Raw genomic sequence first — 21,192 nt, forward strand, 5'->3', positions numbered from 1 at the left:
GTTTTGACTGTTATGTGGTGGGAGGAATTTATTTTCTGGTCCAATGTCCTTGGATTTCTGTAGGTTTCTTATATGTTTATGGGCATCTCTTTCTTTAAGTTTAGGGAAGTTTATTATTTTTTTCTAAAATTTTGTTGAAAATAATTATTGACCCTTTAAGTTGGGAATCTTCACTCTCTTCTATACCTATTATCCTTAGGTTTGGTTTCCTCATTGTATCCTGGATTTCCTGAATGTTTTGGATTATGACATTTTTGCTTTTTCCATTTTCTTTGACTGTTATGTCAATGTTTTCTATGGTATCTTCTGCACCTGAGATTCTCTCTTCTATCTCGTGTATTCTGTTGGTGATGTTTGCATCTATTACTCTTGATCTCTTTTTAATGCATTCTAATTCCTCCGTTGTCTCCCTTTGTGATTTCTTTATTGTTTCTATTTCCATTTTTAGGTCCTGGATAGTTTTGTTCAATTTCTTCTCCTGTTTGATTGTGGTTTCCTATAATTTTTAAAGGGATTTTTTTTTGTTTCTTCTTTAAGGGCTTCTACCTGTTTACCTGTGTTTACCTCTATTTCTTTAAGGGAGTTATTTCTTTCTTAAAATCCTTTACAATCATCCTCATGAGATGTAACTTTAAATCAGAGTCTTGCTTTTCCTGTGTGTTGGAGTATCCAGGGTTCACTGTGTTGGGAAAACTCAGTTCTTTTGATGCCAAGTAGTCTTGGTTTCCATTGCTTATGTTTTTGCCCTTGCCTCTTGCCATCTGGTTATCTCTGTTGTTAGCTGGTCTTGCTGTCTCTGACTGTGGCTTGTCCCTCCTGGAAGCCTATATGTCAGTACTCCTGGTAGACCAGTTCTTTCTGGGAGGAATTTGAGTATGGAGAGCTGTAGCACAGGGTTAGCTCCAGGATGTAGATGGAAACTGGAGGGATCCTGTCCCAGGTCGCTCCTTTGTTCCTGTGTCCTGAGGGTTCCAGGCATGTCCCTTTGAGCAGAAGTGGTGGTCTTACCTGTGGTCACAGGCTTGTCTTCACTGCTGGGAGACAAGCTCTCTCTTGGTGTTTGGGTATGGAGCGCTGTGGCACAGAATAATCTTCTGGCTCCTTTGTCTTTACATCCAGGTACAGAACAATCACAGACAAAAGAGTCTTGTTTCTGGACTTGGACTATTTCCATGGCAACAAAAGTTCCAAAGAAATAGCAAGAAAACTTCAGAGGAATTTAGCATGAGAATTTGATTAATATCAAGAAGGATGCAGACATGATACTTTCTGATTAATGCTATTACCCAGGAGATGGAGAAAAAACAAGTTAGGGAAGAGTTGTTGAAGATGTTGGTGGACCACTGAGGCATGCCAAGTCGGTAAGCTGAGAGGAAAGTGGACATTGGTCAAGTGCAGCAGGGCAATGCTCACCCCAAAGCCACCTCTAAGGGCCAGGCAAAGGCTCTTCATCATGGCTCTGATTTGCTTCTTGACATCTCCACCATGATTTTGGCTGTCTCAGGAGTGTCTTGCAGTGCATTCTGGAGAACCATTTTGAGGGTCTGGTGCTTCAACCGATGCCTGAAGGATCCCACGAAGAAGTAAATGATGGGGTTGGCACAGCTATTAATAGCAGTCAGGACAACTGATGCCAGATAAAATCCAAGATCAAATACATGAAAATCATCCTTAATCTTGAATAACAGAAACCAGTGGATGCCAAAGGGCAATCCGCAAAGGAGAAAAACCAAAATGCTCAGAATAATGGTTACATACAATCTGGTAAGCTTTATCTGCCCAGTACCACAGAACAACCTGGCCACCAGAGCCAGGCTGGACAGACAGAGGACCACAAACAAAAACATCAGGTATGCAGCAGTAAAGAAGCTCAATGCCAGACACCCATTTTCATTTTTATATTGGGTATTTAAGAAACCGCAGAAATAACTATTCAGAATGCAGATCAACAGGGACAGGACCCAGATGACAGCACACATGACAGTTGATGTGTGTTCTGGGCGGTGACAGTGATACCAGATGGGGCACAGTACAGACAGGCAGCGCTCAGTGCTGATGGCACTGAGCATGCTCAGGCCTGCGATATAGAGAACCATCATGATCGTGTAAAAGCACAAGAGAAAGGTAATTGGGTAGAAAACATTGAGAAGAAGCAGTATGGAATCTATGATGTGACCTAGGAGGAAGAAGAAGTCAGCTAGAGCTAAGTTTAGGATGTAGACTGAGAAGGCGTTCCTGTGCAAACAGAAGCCCAGGAGCCAGAACACAATGCCATTTCCTGTCAGCCCGACCAGTCCGAAGATGATGATCATCAAGTTTGGGATCAGAATCGTGATGTTGATACCTCCAGGGATGGTATTGTCCATTGGATTAGTTGTTGTGGGTGCTGTTGGCGAGGCCGATGTGTTTAGGGCTAGAAACCCTGCACAGGTGCTGCTGGGAACACAAAGAAGAAATGAGGTCTTTCATATGAACTCACCTTTTGTTTTCCTTTTTTGTTGGATTTAAAAAAATTTCCTATTGCATATTTTCTTTATTTAAATTTCAAAGGTTATTTGCTTTCCCGCTTTCCCTCTTTTCCTCAATCCCCCTATCCCACCCTCCCTCTCTCAGCTTCTATTGAGGGTGTTCTTCGACCCAGCTACCCACTCCCACCTCTCTGCCCTTGATTCACCTCCACTGGGGTATCTACTGAGCCTTCATAGATCCAAGGATCTCTTCTTCCATTGATGCATGACATGGCTACCCTCTGCTACATATGCAGCTGGAGCCATGTGTGCTCCTTTGTTGATAGCTTGTTCCTGGGAGCTGGGGGATTGGTCTGGTTGGTTGATATTGCTGTTCTTCCTCTGTGGTTGCAAACCCTTTCAACTCCCTCAGTTCTTTTTCTACCTCCTATATTAGGGTCCCTGTGCTCAGTCTAATGGTTAGCTGCTAACATCTGCCTCTGTATTTGTAAGGCTCTGAAAGGGCCTCTCAAGAAATAGCCACATCAGACTCCTGTCAGCATGCACTTCTTGGAATCCACAATAGTATCTGGATTTGGTAACTGTATATGGGATGAATCCCCAGGTGGAACAGTCTCTGGGTGACCTCTCCTTTAGTCTCTGCTCTATACTTTATCTCCATATTTGCTCCTGTGAATATTTTGTTCTTCTAAGAAGCACTGAAGCACCCACACTTATGTCTTCCTTCTTCTTGGACTTCATGTGGTCTGTGAATTTTATCCTGGTTATTTGCAGTTTTTGAGCTCGTATCCTCTTAACAGAGAGTGCATACCATGTGTGTTCTTTTGTGATTGAGTTACCTTACTCAGGATGATATTTTCTAGTTCTATCCCTTTGCCTAAGAATTTCATGCATTCCTCATTTTTAATAGCTGTGTAGTGCTCCATTGTGTAAATGTACCACATTTTCTGTATCAATTCCTCTTTTTAGGAAAATCTAAGTTATTTCCAGCTCCTGGCTATTATAAATAAGGCTGCTATGAACAAATTAAGGCATGTGTCCTTATTACATGTTGGAGCATTTTCTGGGGATATGTCCAGAAGTGGTATTGCTGGATCCTCCAGTAGTACTGTGTCCAATTTTCTGAGGAACCACCAACCTGATTTCTAGAGTAGTTGTGCCAGCAGGAATTTCCACCAGCATTGGAGGAGTGTTCCTCTTTCTCCACATCCTTGTAAGCATCTGCTGTCACTCATCTGCTGCTGAGTTTTTGATTTTAGCCATTTTGACTAAATGTGAAACAACTAAATGTTGTGAGGTGGAATCTCAGGGTTGTTTTGATTGAACACACCTTTTGTTAAAGACATATTTTATTAATACATATTTGTTGGGAACAAGCAAAAGAAACCTATTCCAAGAACTACCATTTCATTTTCAAATTCCATTTAATCATAGAAACTAAATCCAAGGTCCCAGGACCCAGTGGGAGCTGGGGACTTCCAAATAGTGGAACAACTTCTACTATAAGGAAATAGTTGTCAGAGTCCAGATATCTCAGGGGCAACTTCTCCATCTTGCTGGCAGGGTCCAACTAAGTTTCTCTTCCCAGGCCTAGGAACTTACTCCTAATCTGATTGCTGAAAACTCCCTTGCTCAACTCCTCATGTCAAATCATGATTGGACAATGCTACAGCCCATTCTTCTCCCCTATCACTAAGGTTCCATTCTTTAAATAATCTGTACAACATTCCTTCAAGGTTGTAGTTTAGCTCTTGGGTCTATTCTGCAGCCCCATGGACCAGAATCAGCTTGATAACAATAAATTTTTGTCTTCTGCACTGCCATAATATTTGAGTTATGTTGGATTTATGTTGGATTCAAGCAGACCCCACGATAGACTAACTGCATAAGTTGATTAGTTTTATTATGAGATTTTCAGGTGTTGATAATGCACATTTTATGATAATTAATTAATTGTCAGGCTTAGCTTGCCTGTTAGGAATAATGAATTTTGTCTTTCAGGGGAGGTGATACAGGCTAGAGGAAGACAACTTATTAAGAAACTCAAAGCTCTGGAACCCAAGCCTTTACTTTGAGCAGTTTCTTAGAATCATCAGCTTGGTGTATTGTTTATATGTGGATGGAAAAAAGCCAGAGAAGAAATATCCAAATAAACAAAATACAGAAAGAGTGATGAGAAGAAGTTGACAAGATGAAAGGCAAATACAGTTGTCTAAGAAGAAAAATCAGAGTCTGGAAGATTTCTTTTCAGTTCAGGAATTCATATAGGGCCTCCAGGCCAAAGGAGAATGCAGACAGGCACCCACGAATGAATGCACAGCTTATTCCTTGTCCTCTTTTAAGAGACACCAGCGACTATGATCCCAACAGAATAGAAAAGGAAGTAAGTAGAAACCCAGTAATTTTTTTACTTCCAATTAGGGGTCTTAGAAATGTTCAACGCTAATTTTAGGGCCTGAGGTATTTGTCTATTATATTGATCCAGTAACCCAAGAGGAACAAGTTATATGTAGATTGTTGACTTGCATACTTGGGTTTGTAGAACCCTCATTTAACATGGCTGAATAAAACTAAGAGTTAATCAGACAGAGGAGTAATTTTCTGATCATGCCATGTCAGCTATTTTAATATTCATCCCTGATCTCTTGCACTGCTGCTCAAGGCTCTGTGTCCTCACATCTTGACAAGACCCAACTATGATGCCCTTTACCACTACATACTCTCCCCATGCTGCCTGCATCACTACACACTCCTCCTTTGGTGCTAATCATCATGACATACTCCCATTGTGATAAAATACTACAATACTTCACTCACCAACATGGAACTCTACCTCTCTACACAATCCCACCATGATGCCCTTCATCACTACACATTCGTAACATGATGCTATATATAACTACAGACTCCTAACATGATGCTAAAATAATTACAGACTTCCACTGTGATGCTCTACAACACTATACACACCAACACGGTGCTCAACATCCTTACAGAGTTCCACCATGATGCTCTCTACATCACATGGGGAACCACAGTTAACTAGATTACTACTCAAGGATTCCTCAGCCCACAGCGTGTGTGGCCCTGTTGCATCAATCATTAGTGAAGAAAATGCCTACAGACTTGCTTGCCATCTAATCTGATGGAGACATTTTCTCAATTCTCTCTTGGTTTGCTAGGTTTGTGTTGCATTGACAAAAAAACCAACAAACCCAACCATACCAAATCAATGAAACAAGATATACCATGGCCAATAAAGAGAAATATTTCTGAGGGCATTTCAAGATTCTCTGGCCAGACTCTATCCATTGCATGTTCAAGGGTGTAAACTAGAACAGTAATTTGAAAGACTTTCCTGTGAGATAAATGGCACCCAAAGATATTTTTACACTAGTGAAAATGCTTTCTCAGGTTTATTTGCTGAGATTCTCAGAGGCTATTGAAGTCATGACCCATGGGAGTCCAGGTAATGCTTGTGTTGGTATGAGATGTAGCCATTGTTCTTGTTGTGCAGACAGAATACAAAAGTTACTTGATCGTGTAATTTTCCACTGGAATTCCAAAAGAAATCTAGGAAGTGTGGGAGTGTGTATCAGAGTGGCATTCTTTACAGAGGACCATCCCCCAGAATGTGATAAGTGAACATTCAAGGTAAACCCTAAACTGCAATGTCAAGCCAAGGATGTTTGAGATGCCACAGATAGATATTTCTGCAAAGGAAAGGCATAGATACCAAGTGGAACAAGCTTCAGACGGAGGTCAAGTGGGCAACGAATGGCAAGTCTCAAGGAACTTAGCTGTCCAAGCCTGTTGGCGCTTAGATCTTGATACCATATGCCCTAGATATTGAACATGGACCACAGTGTGCTCCCTGCTTGGTTTTGTTCTTGCTGTGTTGTGATCTTTTCTCTTCATTTCTCCATTTATCCCTGTTGGAATGGCGATGTTTACTCTGTGCCACAGGTTGATGGGATTATATAATTTTTATATTTTTATAGGTAATCATGGCTGAAAGTGCATTTTCAGTTTCAGGAGCGTCTGAATTTATAATGTTGGGTCTGATAAAACTTTGGGGACTTTTGAAGTGGAATTGGGCAGTGGACTGCATGGAATTTTCGTTGTGAGAGAGACAGAAATCTTTTGAGGATCAATCATAAAACTTTGTGGTTAAAAGAGATGTTTTGGGGGTGTGGGTTTGGGAAAGAGTGGACTTTGTCACAGTTCATCTTGACTTTAAATTTGATTAGGTTGAGAAACACGCAGGAGATCCATGAAGCATAACTTTGTATATGTGTGTAAGGTCACCTCCAGAGATCAGATGATGAGAATGGATGCAATAAATATATTAAACCATTGGTGGACTTCATATGATGGTTGTGTTGCTGGGCTTTGGGGCCTCTATGGATGAAATAGGTCAGTGGCGGTGTGTTCCTTGGGTCACAGCTTTCTCTAGCATCCTGACTGTATGCTGATGTCGTTTATTTTTTCTAGTGGCCTTTGGCGGATTTAAAGCTGTTAATATAAGTCAGAGCTTGTCACCTGAAAAAGTCAGGACTGGATCTTCTCACTCTTAATTAATATTTAAATCTTTTATCTTGCCTGAACTCACCAGCAAGGTCTTTTAGTACTGTGATGGTTTGTATATGCTTGGCCCAGGATGTGAAATGATTAGGTGTGGTCATGTACATGTGTCTTTGGGGTGTGACTTATAAGACACTCAGCTGTATGGAAGTCACTACTCTGCCATCTGCATTCAGATGAAGATGTAGAACTCTCAGCTTCTCCTGCACCATGAATGCCTGCCTGGATGCTGCCATACTCCTGCCTTGATAATAATGGACTGAACCTCTGAACCTGTAAACCCACCACCAATTAAATATTGTTCTTATAAGAGTTGCCTTGGTCATGGTGTCTGTTCACAGCAACAAAACCCTAACTAAGACAACTACTAAGTTTAATAATACAGTAATAGCCCTCTTTGACTTTTCTTGTTTTATTTGAGATCTTAGGGAAAAGGCTTTCAATTTTTCCTATGATATCAGCTGGGCCTCACTGAGTATGGTGTTTATTATGTTGAGACACACTCCTTTTGGACCTATCCATTAAGTTTCATCTTTGGCATTTTGTAAGGAATAAATGTTAAGAAATGTCATTTTTTGCATCTTTTTGGATGATTGTACTTGAGTTTTGTTTTTGTGTGTGTATGTGTGGCAGCGTGTGTGTGTGTGTTTCTCTCTCTGTCTGTCTCTGTCTGTCTCTGTCTCTCTCTCTGTGAGCATTGGGGAAGGGCAGAGTCTGATGTCCATTGTTGTTTTTCTCAATTGCTTGATAGCTTAGTTTTTATGACAGAGCATCTCACTGAGCCTACAGCCTACTAATTTAGCAACAAAACCCTAACTAAGACAACTACTAAGTTTAATAATACAGTAATAGCCCTCTTTGACTTTTCTTGTTTTATTTGAGATCTTAGGGAAAAGGCTTTCAATTTTTCCTATGATATCAACTGGGCACCTAGAGATTCTAAGCAGCCTGCTCATTTACTCTAAGCTCTCAAACTTGAGGTTTGTGGTGATCTTGCTGTTGGGGGTTGTAGTCACTCTCTCACCACTAGACGGTGCACCAAGCCCAGGTTTGTCCTAAGTTGAAAGGGAAGTTTGCCTTAAAAAGAGTAATTGGCCTGCAAGCCCCAAAGGACTCTCCTGTCTTAGCTTTCTTTACTGGTATGTGCCACGCCTGGCTTTTATGTGAGATGCCAGGTGTTTTAGTTTTGGGCCTCATGCTCGTGCAGAAAGCAGTTTACCACCTGAATAATTTCCCCAAAACTCCCTTCCTTTATTTTGTTCATTAGTGAAAGTCATGATTTTTTTTTCTTCTAGTGGTGAGGACTGAAGCTGAGGCTTGTGTGTGCTAAATACACATACCACCCTCAGGCCTCCTTGAAATATCTTGAGCGTGTTGGCAAGCATACCATCTATGTATTCAAGGTATGGGCTATAGATTAGTGCTCACAATCTGACTGTGTGCACCTAGAGATTCTAAGCAGCCTGCTCATTTACTCTAAGCTCTCAAACTTGAGGTTTGTGGTGATCTTGCTGTTGGGGGTTGTAGTCACTCTCTCACCACTAGACGGTGCACCAAGCCCAGGTTTGTCCTAAGTTGAAAGGGAAGTTTGCCTTAAGAAGTCTCAGGCTGGCTCTGTGTTATATTTAGATTGTTTACTTGTATACTTGGGTTTGTAGCATCCTCATTTAACATGGCTGAAAAAAACTAAGACCTAATTGTACAAACGAGTAATTTTCTGATCATGCCATGTCAGCTATTTTAATACTGATCTCTTGCTGTGCTGCTCAAGGCTCTGTGTCCTCACATTGATACAGACCTGACTATGATGCTGTTGACCACTACACACTCTCCCCGTGGTGCCTGCATCACTACACATTCCTCTATTGGTGGTAATCATCATGACATACTCCTATTGTGATGCTCTACAACACTTCACACACCAACATGGAATTCTACCCCGTACACAATCCCACCATGATGCCCTTGATCACTAAAGACTCCTAAGATGATGCTATAAATAACTACAGACTCCTAACATGATGGTATAAATAACCACACACTCCCACTCTGATGCTCTACAACAATATACACACCAACACGGTGCTCACCATCCCTACAGAGTTCCACCATGATGCTCTACATCACATGGGGAATGACATTTAACTAGATCACTACTCAAGGATTGCTCAGCCCACAGTGTGTGTGGCCCTTTTGCATCAATCATTAGTGAAGAAAATGCCTACAGACTTGCCTGCCATCCAATTTGTTGGAGACATATTCTCAATTCTCTCCTGGTTTGTCTATGTTTGTGTTGAACTGAAAAAACTCACCCCAACACAACCAACCCAACCCAACCCAACCAAATAAGGAATCCTATGGCCAATAAGAGAAATATTTTTGAAGGCACTTCAAGATTTTCTGGCTAGACTCTTTCCATTGCTTGCTCAAGTGTGTAAACTAGAACAGTAATTTGAAAGAATTTCCTGTGAGACAAATGGCACCCAAGGACATTGTTACACCAGTGGAAATGTTTTTCAGGTTCATTTGCTGAGGTTCTCAGAGGCTATTGAAGTCATGACACTTTGAAGTTCAGATACTGCTTGAGTTGGTAGTAGACATAGCCATTGTTCTTGTGGTGCATTCAGAACACAAAAGTTACTTGATTGTGGAATTTTTCACTGAATTTCAAAGGAAAGCTAGGAAGTCTGGCAGTGTGTAGCAGGGTGCATTCTTTACAGAGTACAGCCCCAAGAGTATGATAAGTGAACCTTCAGGGCAAAGCCCAAACTGCAATGGCAATCCCAGGATGTTGGCCATGCCACAGATAGATAATTCTGCAGAGGAAATGCACAGATACCAAGTGGAACCAGCTTCAGAGTGAGGCCAAGTGGGCAATAAATGGCAAGTCTCAAGGAGCTTAGCTGTCCAAGCCTGTTGGTGCTTAGATCATGATACCATATTCCATAGATATTGGACATGGGCCGCAAAACCTGCTGGGTTTTGTTCTTGCTGTGATGCTATCCTTTCTCCCCATTCCTCCATTTATCCCGGTAGGGATGGCGATGTTTACTCTGTGTCACAGGTTGATGGGATTATATATATTTTATATATTTATAGGTAATCATGGCTGAAAGTACATCCTGCGTCTCCGGAGAGTCTGAATTTATAATGTTGAATCTGATAAAGCTTTTGGGGACTTTTGCAGTTGCATTGGGTAGAGGAATGCGTGGATATTTCATTGTGAGAGAGACAGAAATCATTTGAGGATCAACCATAAAATAAAGCCTTGTGGTTTAAAGTGAGGTTTTGTGGTGTCAGATTGGGAAGGGGTAGACTTTGTCACAGATCATCTTGACTGTAAATTTGATTAGGTTAAGAAACATGTGGAAGTTCCATGAAGCATCTCTTTCTATATGTTTGTAAGGTCACCTCCAGAGATCAGCTGATGAGAATGGACGCAATAAATATATTATACCATTGGTGGACTCCATATGATGGTTGTGTTGTTGGGAGTTGTGGCCTAGTTGGATGAAATAGTTCAGTGGCAGGGTGTTCATTGGGGTCACCACTTTCTCTAGCATCCTATCTGTATGCTGAGTTCGTTCATTAGCTCTTGTGGACTTTGAGGGACTTAGAGCTGTTGATATAAATCAAACATTGTCACCTGAAAAAGTCAGGCCTGGACCTTCTCACTCTTAATTAATATAGAAATATTTTATCTCGCCTGAACTCACTGTTAAGGGCTTCTAGTACTGTGATGATTTGTATATGGTAGGCCCAGGATGTGGCATTAATAGTGGTCCTGTGGATTAGGTGTGTCATTGTGGGTGTTGGTTATAAGACCCTCATCCAAGGCACTTGGTCTTGCAAAGATCATATGCCCCAGTACAGGGGAATGCCAGAGCTAGGAAGAGGGAGTTCATGGTTTGGGGAGCATGGTGGGGGAGGGTATAGGGGACTTTTGCATTTGAAATGTAAATGAAGAAAATATTTAATAAAAAATGAAAAGAAAGTTTAGAATCTTAAGGGATAGAGACCATGTTGTGTAGTAGAATTTGGGTAGGGTTCAATGAGATACCATTTTGACTAGAATTGTATGTTTACATATTTCATATCCTTAAAAGTAAATATTAATATTTAAATATGTATCCTCATGTCATCAATTCCAAAGAAAGATTCACACTCATATAATCATCTTATATTTATTTAAATTTATTGATTAAATATATTTTTGTCCTTCATATCAATTTTAAGTTTAAATTAATTAAGAATAAAATGATTTAGGGCAAAGTTATCAAGTTTAATTTACTTGTAATCCATTTGATATTAAGTACATGATGTGAATAACAAACCATGATCCCATGTGTGCAGAGTCTATACATAAGTAGTAAAAAGGCAAATTTTATTAAAAAAAATAAAACTATCATCCTAGCTGCATGGAAGCCAACATTCTGCTTGTTGCCTTCAGATGAAGATGTAGAACTCTCAGCTCCTCCTGTAACATGCATATCTGCCTTGATGCTGCCATGCTCCTGCCTTGATGATAATGGACTGAACCTCTGAACCTGTAAACCTACCACCAATTAAATATTGACATCATAAGAGTTGCGGTGTACATAGTATATGATCTTAGCAATAAAACCCTAACTATGACAAACAACTACTATGTTGAACAATACAGTAAAAGCCATCATTGACTTTTCTTGTTTTATTTGAGATTTAGAGAAAAGGATTTCAGCTTTTCCTATAACATCAGCTGGGCCTCACTGAGTATGGTGTTTTTTATGTTGAGATACACTCCTTTTGGACCTATCCATTAAGTTTCATTTTTTTTTTTTTGGTATTTTGAAGGGAATACATTTTAAGAAATGTCATTTTTTGCATATGTTTGGATGATTGTACTTGAGGGTTTTTTTTTTGTGTTTATGTGTGGCAATGTGTTTGTGTTTGTGTGTGTGTGTGTGTGTGTGTATGCATGGGGGCATGGCAGAGACTGATGTTCATTGTTGTTTTTCTCAATTGCTTGATAGCTTAGATTTTAAGACAGAGCATCTCACTGAGCCTACAGCTCATTCCTTTGGTCCACAAGCCCGGAAGGACTCTCTTGTCTCTGCTTTATTTTCTGGTATGTGCCAAGACTGGTTTTATGTGAGATGCCAAGTACTTGAGTTCTGGGCCTCATGCTTGTGCAAAAGGCACTTTACTAACTGAATAATCTTCCCAGAATCTCCCTTCCTTTATTTTGTTCTTTAGTAAAAGTCATAATTTATTTTCTTCTAGTGGTGAGGACTGAAGCTGAAGCTTGTGTGTGCTAAATACACACACCACCCTCAGGCCTCCTTGAAATTTCTTAAGCATGCTGGCAAGCATACCATCTATGTAATCAAGGAACGGGCTATGGATTCGGTGCTCAAAATCTAACTGTGTGCACCTAGAGATTCTAAGCAGCCTGCTCATTTACTCTGAGCTCCCAAACCTGAGGTGTGTGGAGATCTTGCTGTTGGGGGGGGGGTGTTGTTACTGTCTCACCACTAGAAGGCACACCAAGGCCAGGATTGTCCTAAGTTCAGAGGTGGTGTTAAATGAATCTAGAGGACCACATAAAGGGGAAGTTTGCCTTCAGAAGTCTCAGGCTAGCTCTGTGTTAGATGCAGGCACCTCTTCTGCTCACCAGCATGTGCTCAGGCACCGTAGCACTCTTTCTCCCTGGGGTGTACCCAGAGCTCATACACTGTTTTGGTGTCAATTTCATGTGTTTTCCTCAGTCATTACTGCCTGGGACTGGGAGAGGGATGTAGTGGGCATTGTGGTTGGAAACACTGACATCACAGAGCCCACAGAGACCATGTAGCACTTGGCAGGAACAGGACATTTCTGTTGCAGGCTTCCTTTTGTTGAGGTAAAATCATGGTTAAAAATAGCATGCTCAGATACCGGTAAGCAGGCCAGGGCAGAACCCAACCAACAGTGGGCTACTGTTCTTCCCATCTGGCATGGGGATAGTCCAGAGGCTTCACAATGGTCTCTGTCTTGGGAACAGACATCTATATGGATCACACTGAATTCTAAGGCAACACCTTGAGGATTCTACTTTGTCTTAAGTCAGTGGCTGGGACTTTATTCAGTGATGTTCCATATGAGGTTGAGAGTTGGATCCTGGGGTATACTGAAGTCATTACACCAGAGAGCTAATGGATGAAGGAATGTGCACTATATCAGTGATTCCCTAAAGTCCAGACTAAGGCTACTGCTGCAGCAAGTGGAACCAAAACCTGTCTCTTTAAGGGGACAGTCTCTGTGGCCTGTCAGGGTGGGGTTAGAGAGTCAGTATGAAAATGCTGGCCCATGGATGAAAGTTTTAGCTTTGTGTAGTGTTGGATCTCACTGAAGTGGGTCTGACATTCTGTAAGTCACATGTTCACTTTCTTGCCTCATCTTTCAGTGCCTGGAGACTTCTGTCATGGTGAGGTGTGGTAGAGATGAGAGAGACAGCCATTAGCCATGGGCTAGTGTAGTTCTAGAGGCTCAGTTCTGGGCCACTTGCCTAGGAGAAGGAAATATGAGGTTCTGACTGGCACTAGGTGTCATAGTGAAACACCTGATAGAAGAATTTAACTTTAAGATCTGGACTCAATTTACTTTACTTTCTTGATTTAATAGGGATCTCTCTGCACCAATGTGGGGAGAGGTGATACAGCCAACTTTCCCTTTCTGTTTCTAAGGTGTCTTAAAAAATACTAAATCCAGGTATTCTAGTCTTGTGCCTAGTTCTCTCAGTTCTGGTGATAATGCTGGGGTGAATATATAGGTGATCCACAATGAGGACAGATGGGGGAAGATAGCAAATCATCTGGGACCTTCCTGCATTTCCACTGATCAGCCACAACGCTGCCAGGAGAGGTGAGCCATATGAGAGGGAGGAGGAATACCACAACAATGTAGACCAAGACAAGGAAAAACCAGAAATACTGAATTTAGATTTATAGAATAAACAATAGACCCTAATATAGAATGATAAACAAAGGCATAGGAGGTGGGGCACAATTCTCTTGACCCGAGTAGGGCTGGAATCAAAGAGACAAGCTCTATAGGATGTTTCTCTGCAAAACCTAGCTTAAAGACTCTATCTGCACCCAGGTGGTTGTGTCACCTTAGATTCCAACACTTGGGAGGCAGAGGATCTCTGTGTGTTTCAGGCCAGCATGGTCTATAGCATGAGAACCAGGACAACTAGTGTTACAGAGAGAAACCCTTTATCAGAGAGAGAGAGAGAGAGAGAGAGAGAGAGAGAGAGAGAGAGAGAGAGAGAGAGAGAGAGAGAGAGAGAGACAGAGAGAGACAGAGAGACAGAGAGAGACAGAGAGAGACAGAGAGAGACAGACAGAGAGAGTCTCTGCAGCCCAGAAGCATGTACTGGGGGGAGGAGTCCCCAGCATTTCCTAGCTTGCTCACTGGTGCCAAGGAGGTGGATTATATTAGGAGAGGTGGGAAAGGCAAGCCCTTTGGCTTGGAAGACAACATCAAACATTTTATATACCTATGCCTAAATGAACCTTGCACCTCCGTTGGATGTGAATTTCTACTCTGTCAAGCAGTATGGATCTATGATGTTGATTATTTTCTTGGTCCTGGATCTACTTGGGCAGAAAGTACTCACTGCTGAAGAGGTAATAAAGCCAAACACAAGGGTCGGTTACAGCCTAAATTCTGGAGTTCAAGTTTCAGGTACAAATGCAAGGGATATGGAAAGTAAGGTGGTGTGATATATTAAAGAACTGATTAATCCCCAATAGCAGAATATAAATACACCAAAATTGTTGAAATGCCAGATATATAATTCAATAGCCCAGTGTTAAAGACTATGACCATCCTCTAGGCATATTTGAACAAACTAAGGAAGAGAGGGTGTCAGCTGAAAACAAAGGCGAGTCTGCATATGGAAGTGTTGGAAGTGTTCTCTTTTCTTGCTTGCTTGCTTTTTTTTTCTTTTTTTTTTATGAAAAAGGACTTTAGTGGGGAAAGCAGCAGTAACCATCAAGAGGAAATGGCACTTGAGATCTGTAGAAACACCAGTGACAGATGGCCCCCTGGGTTGGGGTGTAGCAATTTAGAAGTTGCCTCAGCACCTGAGCTACTTCCCATGCCACCCTCCTTACAGGCATCTCTCTATGATGCTGATGCTTGCACTGTCGAACCCACAGCTCTTTGCACTCATTGGTACTCAAGCCAGTGTCACAAAGGACCTAGAATGTGTGGAGCATCAGTCACGGCTAGAAAAGCTGAGCCCCTATGACCTGCAGAGCAAGAACAGAGACCACTGGGAAGCCTGGCTACAGGAATACAAGTAGGTGGCTCCCGAGGTCATCTGTACTGGCATCTTGACACAATGGTCACCTTAGAAGGGTGCTGCAGATGGCCCTTGGGGGCATGGGGCATGCAATTCTTTGTTGGAAAAACCAGCTAGGATTTTTATTCCAGAGACTGTCTGGACAAGGAGAAGAAAGGTGTCAGAGACACTGCTGCCTGGCAAGCAGAACGTGTACGCATCATGCGTACCAACAATCCCAAGTACGTCCTGAGGAACAATATTGCAAGAAAGCCATTGAAGCTGCTGAAAATGGAGACTTTTCAGAGGCAAGCACACACTACCTGTTATCCCTTCCTCTCATGGATATGTCATTAAATAAGCTGCTCACTTATTCTCACCTGTTCTCTAGGTGTGGCCTGTCCTGAAGCTGCTAGAGTCTCCTTACCACAGTGAAGAAGAGGCCACAGGCCCTGAAGCAGTGGCAAGGAGATCTGAGGAGCAATCTTCCTACAGTAGCAGGCCATCCCTCTAGGCAGCAGAACTCTGTGTAACATGATCTTCATAAAGGCCTCGGTGTCCTCCACTTGTCTGGAGTCTCCTGGGGCCTCCCCAGTGCTGCTGAGTTGCTGAGACTCTGCACTTTGTGAAGGTCATCCAGGGCTTCATTGCTAACCAGATCCTGAATGTCAGCTGGTGTGAGTTCAGAGCCCGTCTAGCTGTGGTGGGTGACCTGGAGAAGATTCAGTGGGCCCATGCCGAGTACCTGCACAGGGCTGTTTTCAGGGGCCTACTGACAGAGAGGGCAGCACCAGTCATGAACATCATCCATAGCATCTTCAGCCCGGTGCTCAAGTTCTGAAGCCAGCTCATCTCTCAGAACTGGGGCCCGGCCACTGGCCCCCATGGTGCCGAGCACCCCAACTTCCCCCTCATGCAGCAGTCCGACAGCACCTTCAAGTACTACTCCCACTTCTACAAAGTAGTGACCAAGCTGGTGAACCGAGGCTATCAGCCCCACCTGGAAGACTTTCTGCTTCACATCAACTTCAACAACTACTACCAGGACTCCTGAGGACAGACAGGATAATGGCTGCATTCCCATTTTACCTGGATGGAGCTAGAGCCAAGGCAGTGACCAGAGATAGACCTGAAGAAGCTGCTTTATTTAGAGGCCCGGGCGATTCAACAGGTGTGAAGCCCTGCACTTTGGGGCAAAATGCACAAACAGGCCGCAAGGCTTACTTACTTAGGCCTGTTTGCATTACTTACAAACATGAGATTGATATCTTAGCATGAAGCACTATGTGCTGAGGGCGTGTTGAATGCTAGGCCAGGGCAGTACTGCTAAGGTAATATCACACAGAGATGGGTCAGGTTTTGACTGGAGATCTCTGCCGTCATGGAGAGACTGAGGACAGGCATCCCAGTGGTCTCAGAAGTGTACTCTTTTAATCTTAGCTCTCAGGAAGCAGAGACAGGTGAATCTCTGTGAGTTCAAGTCCAGCCTGGTCTGCAAAGCTAGTTCTAGGTCCGACAGGGCTACATGGTGAGATCCTGTCTTAAAACAAATCTACAGCAGCAGAAGCCACAGCAGCAGCAACAACAACTACAAATCTTATTGAGGAAAATCAGAAACAAGAAAGAGAATATCAGCAAGAAAAATGAGACAAAAAACCAAACAAACAAAAAACAAAAAACAAAAACAAAAACACAAACTACTCAAAATCAAACCCAAACCCAAATGGAAATATTAAAATTAAAAAAAAAAACACATTAAGCTAAATAATATCCCAGCAGGAATGATGAGCAGCAGGCTACACCATGCAGAAGAGGAGCAGGAACTGAAGACAGGGTTAAGGAAATATTATGTCCATGCAGCAATAAGGAAAAGACAGGTGGATATAACTGCAACTTTTGGGAGCTCTGGGCCACTATTAAGAGATCAAACTCAAGAATCGAAGAGTTTAACCTACTTACAAAGTGAAACACATGAAAATTTTGCCTGGAATTCTAAAATGCAGAAACACATGTTCTACAGCATGCACTTGATAAAAAGAAACACAGGAAGTGTGGATGTCTCTCATGTCAACCAGATTGCTTTGTGACAACATTATTCCTTGAAAGTGACAGAGTAGTAAATAACACCCTCCCCCAGACAGGGACAACTAAGTCATTCATGGTAACCTACTGAGCACCACAGACTGCCAAATGATCCTACACCTTAGAGGAAGAAACATAGCTCCAAACACCAGAGCCCAGTAGGGAAGGATTTCACAAGAGGAATAGATGAACAGTTGGAAGCTAGTAAGAGTAATGTATTAAGTAAACCAGAAAGCTTGAAAAACAAGTCTCTCTCTCTCTCTCTCTCTCTCTCTCTCTCTCTCTCTCTCTCTCTCTCTGTGTGTGTGTGTGTGTGTGTGTGTGAGAGAGAGAGAGAGAGAGAGAGAGAGAGAGAGAGAGAGAGAGATATGATAAAGCATTAAAACCAAGCAGTAAAATGATTACATCACATTACAGGCTTCAGAATATACCCCTAAATAATAACCCAATACTAAACAGTCTTAACTCTCCTTTAGAAAGACATGGAATGGCAGTTCCCCCAGAGCTTGTATCTCTAGCTGCATATGTAGCAGAAGACGGCCTAGTTGGAAGAGAGGCCCCTTCGTATTGCAAACTTTATATGCCCCAGTACAGGGGAATGCCAGGGCCAAGAATTGGGAGCGGCTGGGTAGGGGAGCAGGGTGGAGGGAGGGTATAGGGAACTTTCGGGATAGCATTTGAAATGTATATAAAGAAAATATTTAATAAAAATAAATAAATAAAAATTAAAAAAAAAGATAGAGCATGTAGAAGACAAACATCAGTGCTTCAATGCAAGCTGAAGGAGCTGCCTCAGTCAATCAAGTCAGTCATAGGTGACACAAATGGACAAAATTCTTGTTCCATGTCAATAGAAATATTAAAAGAAAAATTTTAATAAAAAAAAAGAAATGCTGGTTGACTACAGGAAGCATCCCTCAATGCAAAAAATATAGTCTGAGAGTGAAAGGAATGAAGGACAAAGAGTCAAGAAAGTGAAGGAGGCAGGAGCAGCCATATGCATCTCCAACAGAGGAGACTTAAGTCAAAACTAGTCAGTAAAGACAAAGACTCCCATCGCGCATTAGTAAAGAGAGTGATCCAAAAGGAAGACACAAGGATCAGGGGGAAAAAAAGGGTAATTTGGAAGAGGGAATGTAAGGGAGGTGAATTTGAAGAAAATACAATATGTACATTATAAAAATGATACAGGAAAACACATTACATAGTTAATATGTTAATAAAAACCTGAAAAAAGAGAATATAAGGATTGAAAATACATATGCACTTAATGTTGGCACACACAATTTGTAAAGCAAATAACTGGATATAAAACGATTGATAGGTCCAGGATCAAAAATAGTGATTGACTTGAATACTCCACCCTCACCAATAAATACATTATCCAAAGTACTAACAACAAAAAAATTGAATTAAACTATCCCATAGATCAAAGAGACTTTACTTATAGAGAATATTCCACGTGATAGCTGTGGATTACACTCTCTTCCCAACAGACAATGGAGATCTCTCTAAGGGAGATCACAATTTAGGTAACCTGTGAAGTCTCAGTGACACAATTGCTTAAACAGGACCTCATAATGACAACATCAGTTGACACACCAGTGTGGATGTGGGAATTCTCACAAGCTGCAACTCTAGGTGAAAAGCTACAAGTAATTAGTGGCTCTTAAAAGAGGGGAGAATACTGTACCTTCCTGAGTCATTTACACCTCCACAGCTCAATTCCTTTACCAGTTAATGGGTGGGTTCAAGTATTTACCAACTAGGCTTCATGAGGTTGGGAAGGAGTAGAACTGACTGTCCCTTTGGGCCCTAACAAGTAAAATAGCCTGCCATTATTTTGGGATGGAAACTCATGTTTGGAGCACAGAAAGTGGGCTTCATGTCACTTTGGCCTGTCACTTAGATAGCTTTGGCTCTAGATTAACTCCCAAGCCCTAGTGGGTATCTGATGCAGAAATTCAGAGCCTTTGGGTATGAATTTTAGTATACACAAAGTCCAAGATTCTCTTACTCTAAGAGGCATGGGATACTCCCCTCACTCTTGCACAGTGAGGAAACTCTTTTCTTGTGTTTGTGAACCATCCTGCAGGTAAGGGACATAAACACCTAGGCATGGAAAAAAAAGAGAAAAGAATAAAGAAGAGGGGAGAATAGGTTCTCTTAAGGGGTTAGTCCCCTCATATATTATGCAATCCCACGTCGTCTGCTCTAAACACATATCCAACCAAGCAACACTAAATGACCTCAGTATGTTGTATGTATGTATGTGTATATGCATATATGCATACATATGTGTTACAGTAATAAAGAAGCACATGGATTTTATGGATTTTATGGAGAAGCACATGGGAGGAGGACACAGGAGGAGTTGGAATGGGGAGAGAAGGGGTAGAAATGACATACATGTAGTACTCATGTTTTAAGTTCTCAAAAAATTAAATAACCAAATTCTTTACGCATGCAAATAAATTGAAATAATTTCTTTTGTCTTACAAGATCATACTAGAGTAAACCAAGAAACCAATAGCAAAGAAACTATGAAAACTTAAAAATATATGGAGATAAAAACTTATCTTGGATAAAAAAATTAGGGAGGAAAATGAAGATAACATCTTCATATGGTCAGCCCTAAAACATACATATACAGCTATTTCTTTCTTTTCCTGATGGTTGAGCATTTGTGGGGACAGAAACTTTCTTTTTTTTCATTTTTCTTTGGTGGGGACACACCTCCTCTCTGCCTGGTGTCTAATTTGTGATGCTGAATGGGAAGCTACTGCTGGCCCTAAGCAGTCAGAGCATGCTCTCTGTTTCTCTAGACAGCCGGGCAATCTCTTTGCTCTGAATTTGGGTGGGGTAGCTGACTGGGCTCTTTTATTTTGACAAGACCACTGGAAGACATCTGCAACCTCACAGAGCAAGAGCATGTGCACTGAAGTTATCTCAGGTCTGCTGGAACACTGCATGCATTCTCTGGTCATAAGGGTCTGTGATTTGAGCTCATCTGTTGAGCAGGTCAGCAGTAAAAGCTCTAGAGGTAAGGATATCAGGATGGAGTCTGATGAATATTAGCTAGCAGCTTCTAACCACTCACTGTCCAGCCTGTCTGCACTAAACTCACCAAAAGGGAGTTGCACACTGTTCATCTCTTCCTCTCCTGGTCCTCATGGCAACTTGAATATGTTGCCCCAGTATGGTGTTATGTGGATATAAGCACACAAAGGATATAACAATAATAAAGAAATAAGTTGTAGATAGACTCTTACCTTTCCCCCATTCCTCTTGCTGGATGTAGCTCTCTGGCTTCTGTGCAAGGAAAGATGCAGTCAGTACAGGATATTTCTTTGTTCTGAAGCAGTGCATTTAAAAGTTGGAAGCAAGTAAAGGTTGTGAATACCCCAGACAGCCCTGTGGTTTCCTTCTCAGAGTCCTATTTGTAAGTGGGAGTATGTAGGGTCTGTTACATCATGATCCTCCTGAGACATTTCTCATTCTCTGGTTTTGCTATGCTTTTATCTCTCAACTTGCATTCATCACAACCCGACTGTGTGTTTCCTCCTGTAAGTGATTGTTGCTTGGATTTTCCTGCCACCTAGACAATAATGCCAAGCAAAGTCAGCAGTGTCCTTAAGTGCTCAGTAGGGATGGAACAAAGTTTCTGTCTTTTGCTTCATACTCCCAATGACCTGGCTTTCCTGTTATCTGCTAAAGCAGAGAAGTTGGCACATTTTGAGTTTCTTCCAA

General features: G+C 41.8%; 1 protein-coding gene across 1 annotated transcript; it reads right to left on the reverse strand.

Annotated features, from left to right (window-relative positions):
• Positions 1 to 1,392: 1,392 nt before the first annotated feature.
• On the reverse strand, positions 1,393 to 20,758 carry Mrgpra1 (MAS-related GPR, member A1). The gene is made up of 2 exons (NM_153095.2): positions 20,715 to 20,758; positions 1,393 to 2,436 (listed from the first exon to the last, which is right to left on the reverse strand). Exons 1-2 carry the CDS (start codon positions 20,723 to 20,725, stop codon positions 1,452 to 1,454), a joined length of 996 nt encoding a protein of 331 aa, NP_694735.2. The 5' UTR covers positions 20,726 to 20,758; the 3' UTR covers positions 1,393 to 1,451.
• Between the last annotated feature and the right edge of the window lie 434 nt (positions 20,759 to 21,192).

Source organism: Mus musculus, chromosome 7, assembly GCF_000001635.26.
Source record: "Mus musculus strain C57BL/6J chromosome 7, GRCm38.p6 C57BL/6J".
Taxonomy (NCBI): Eukaryota; Metazoa; Chordata; class Mammalia; order Rodentia; family Muridae; genus Mus; species Mus musculus.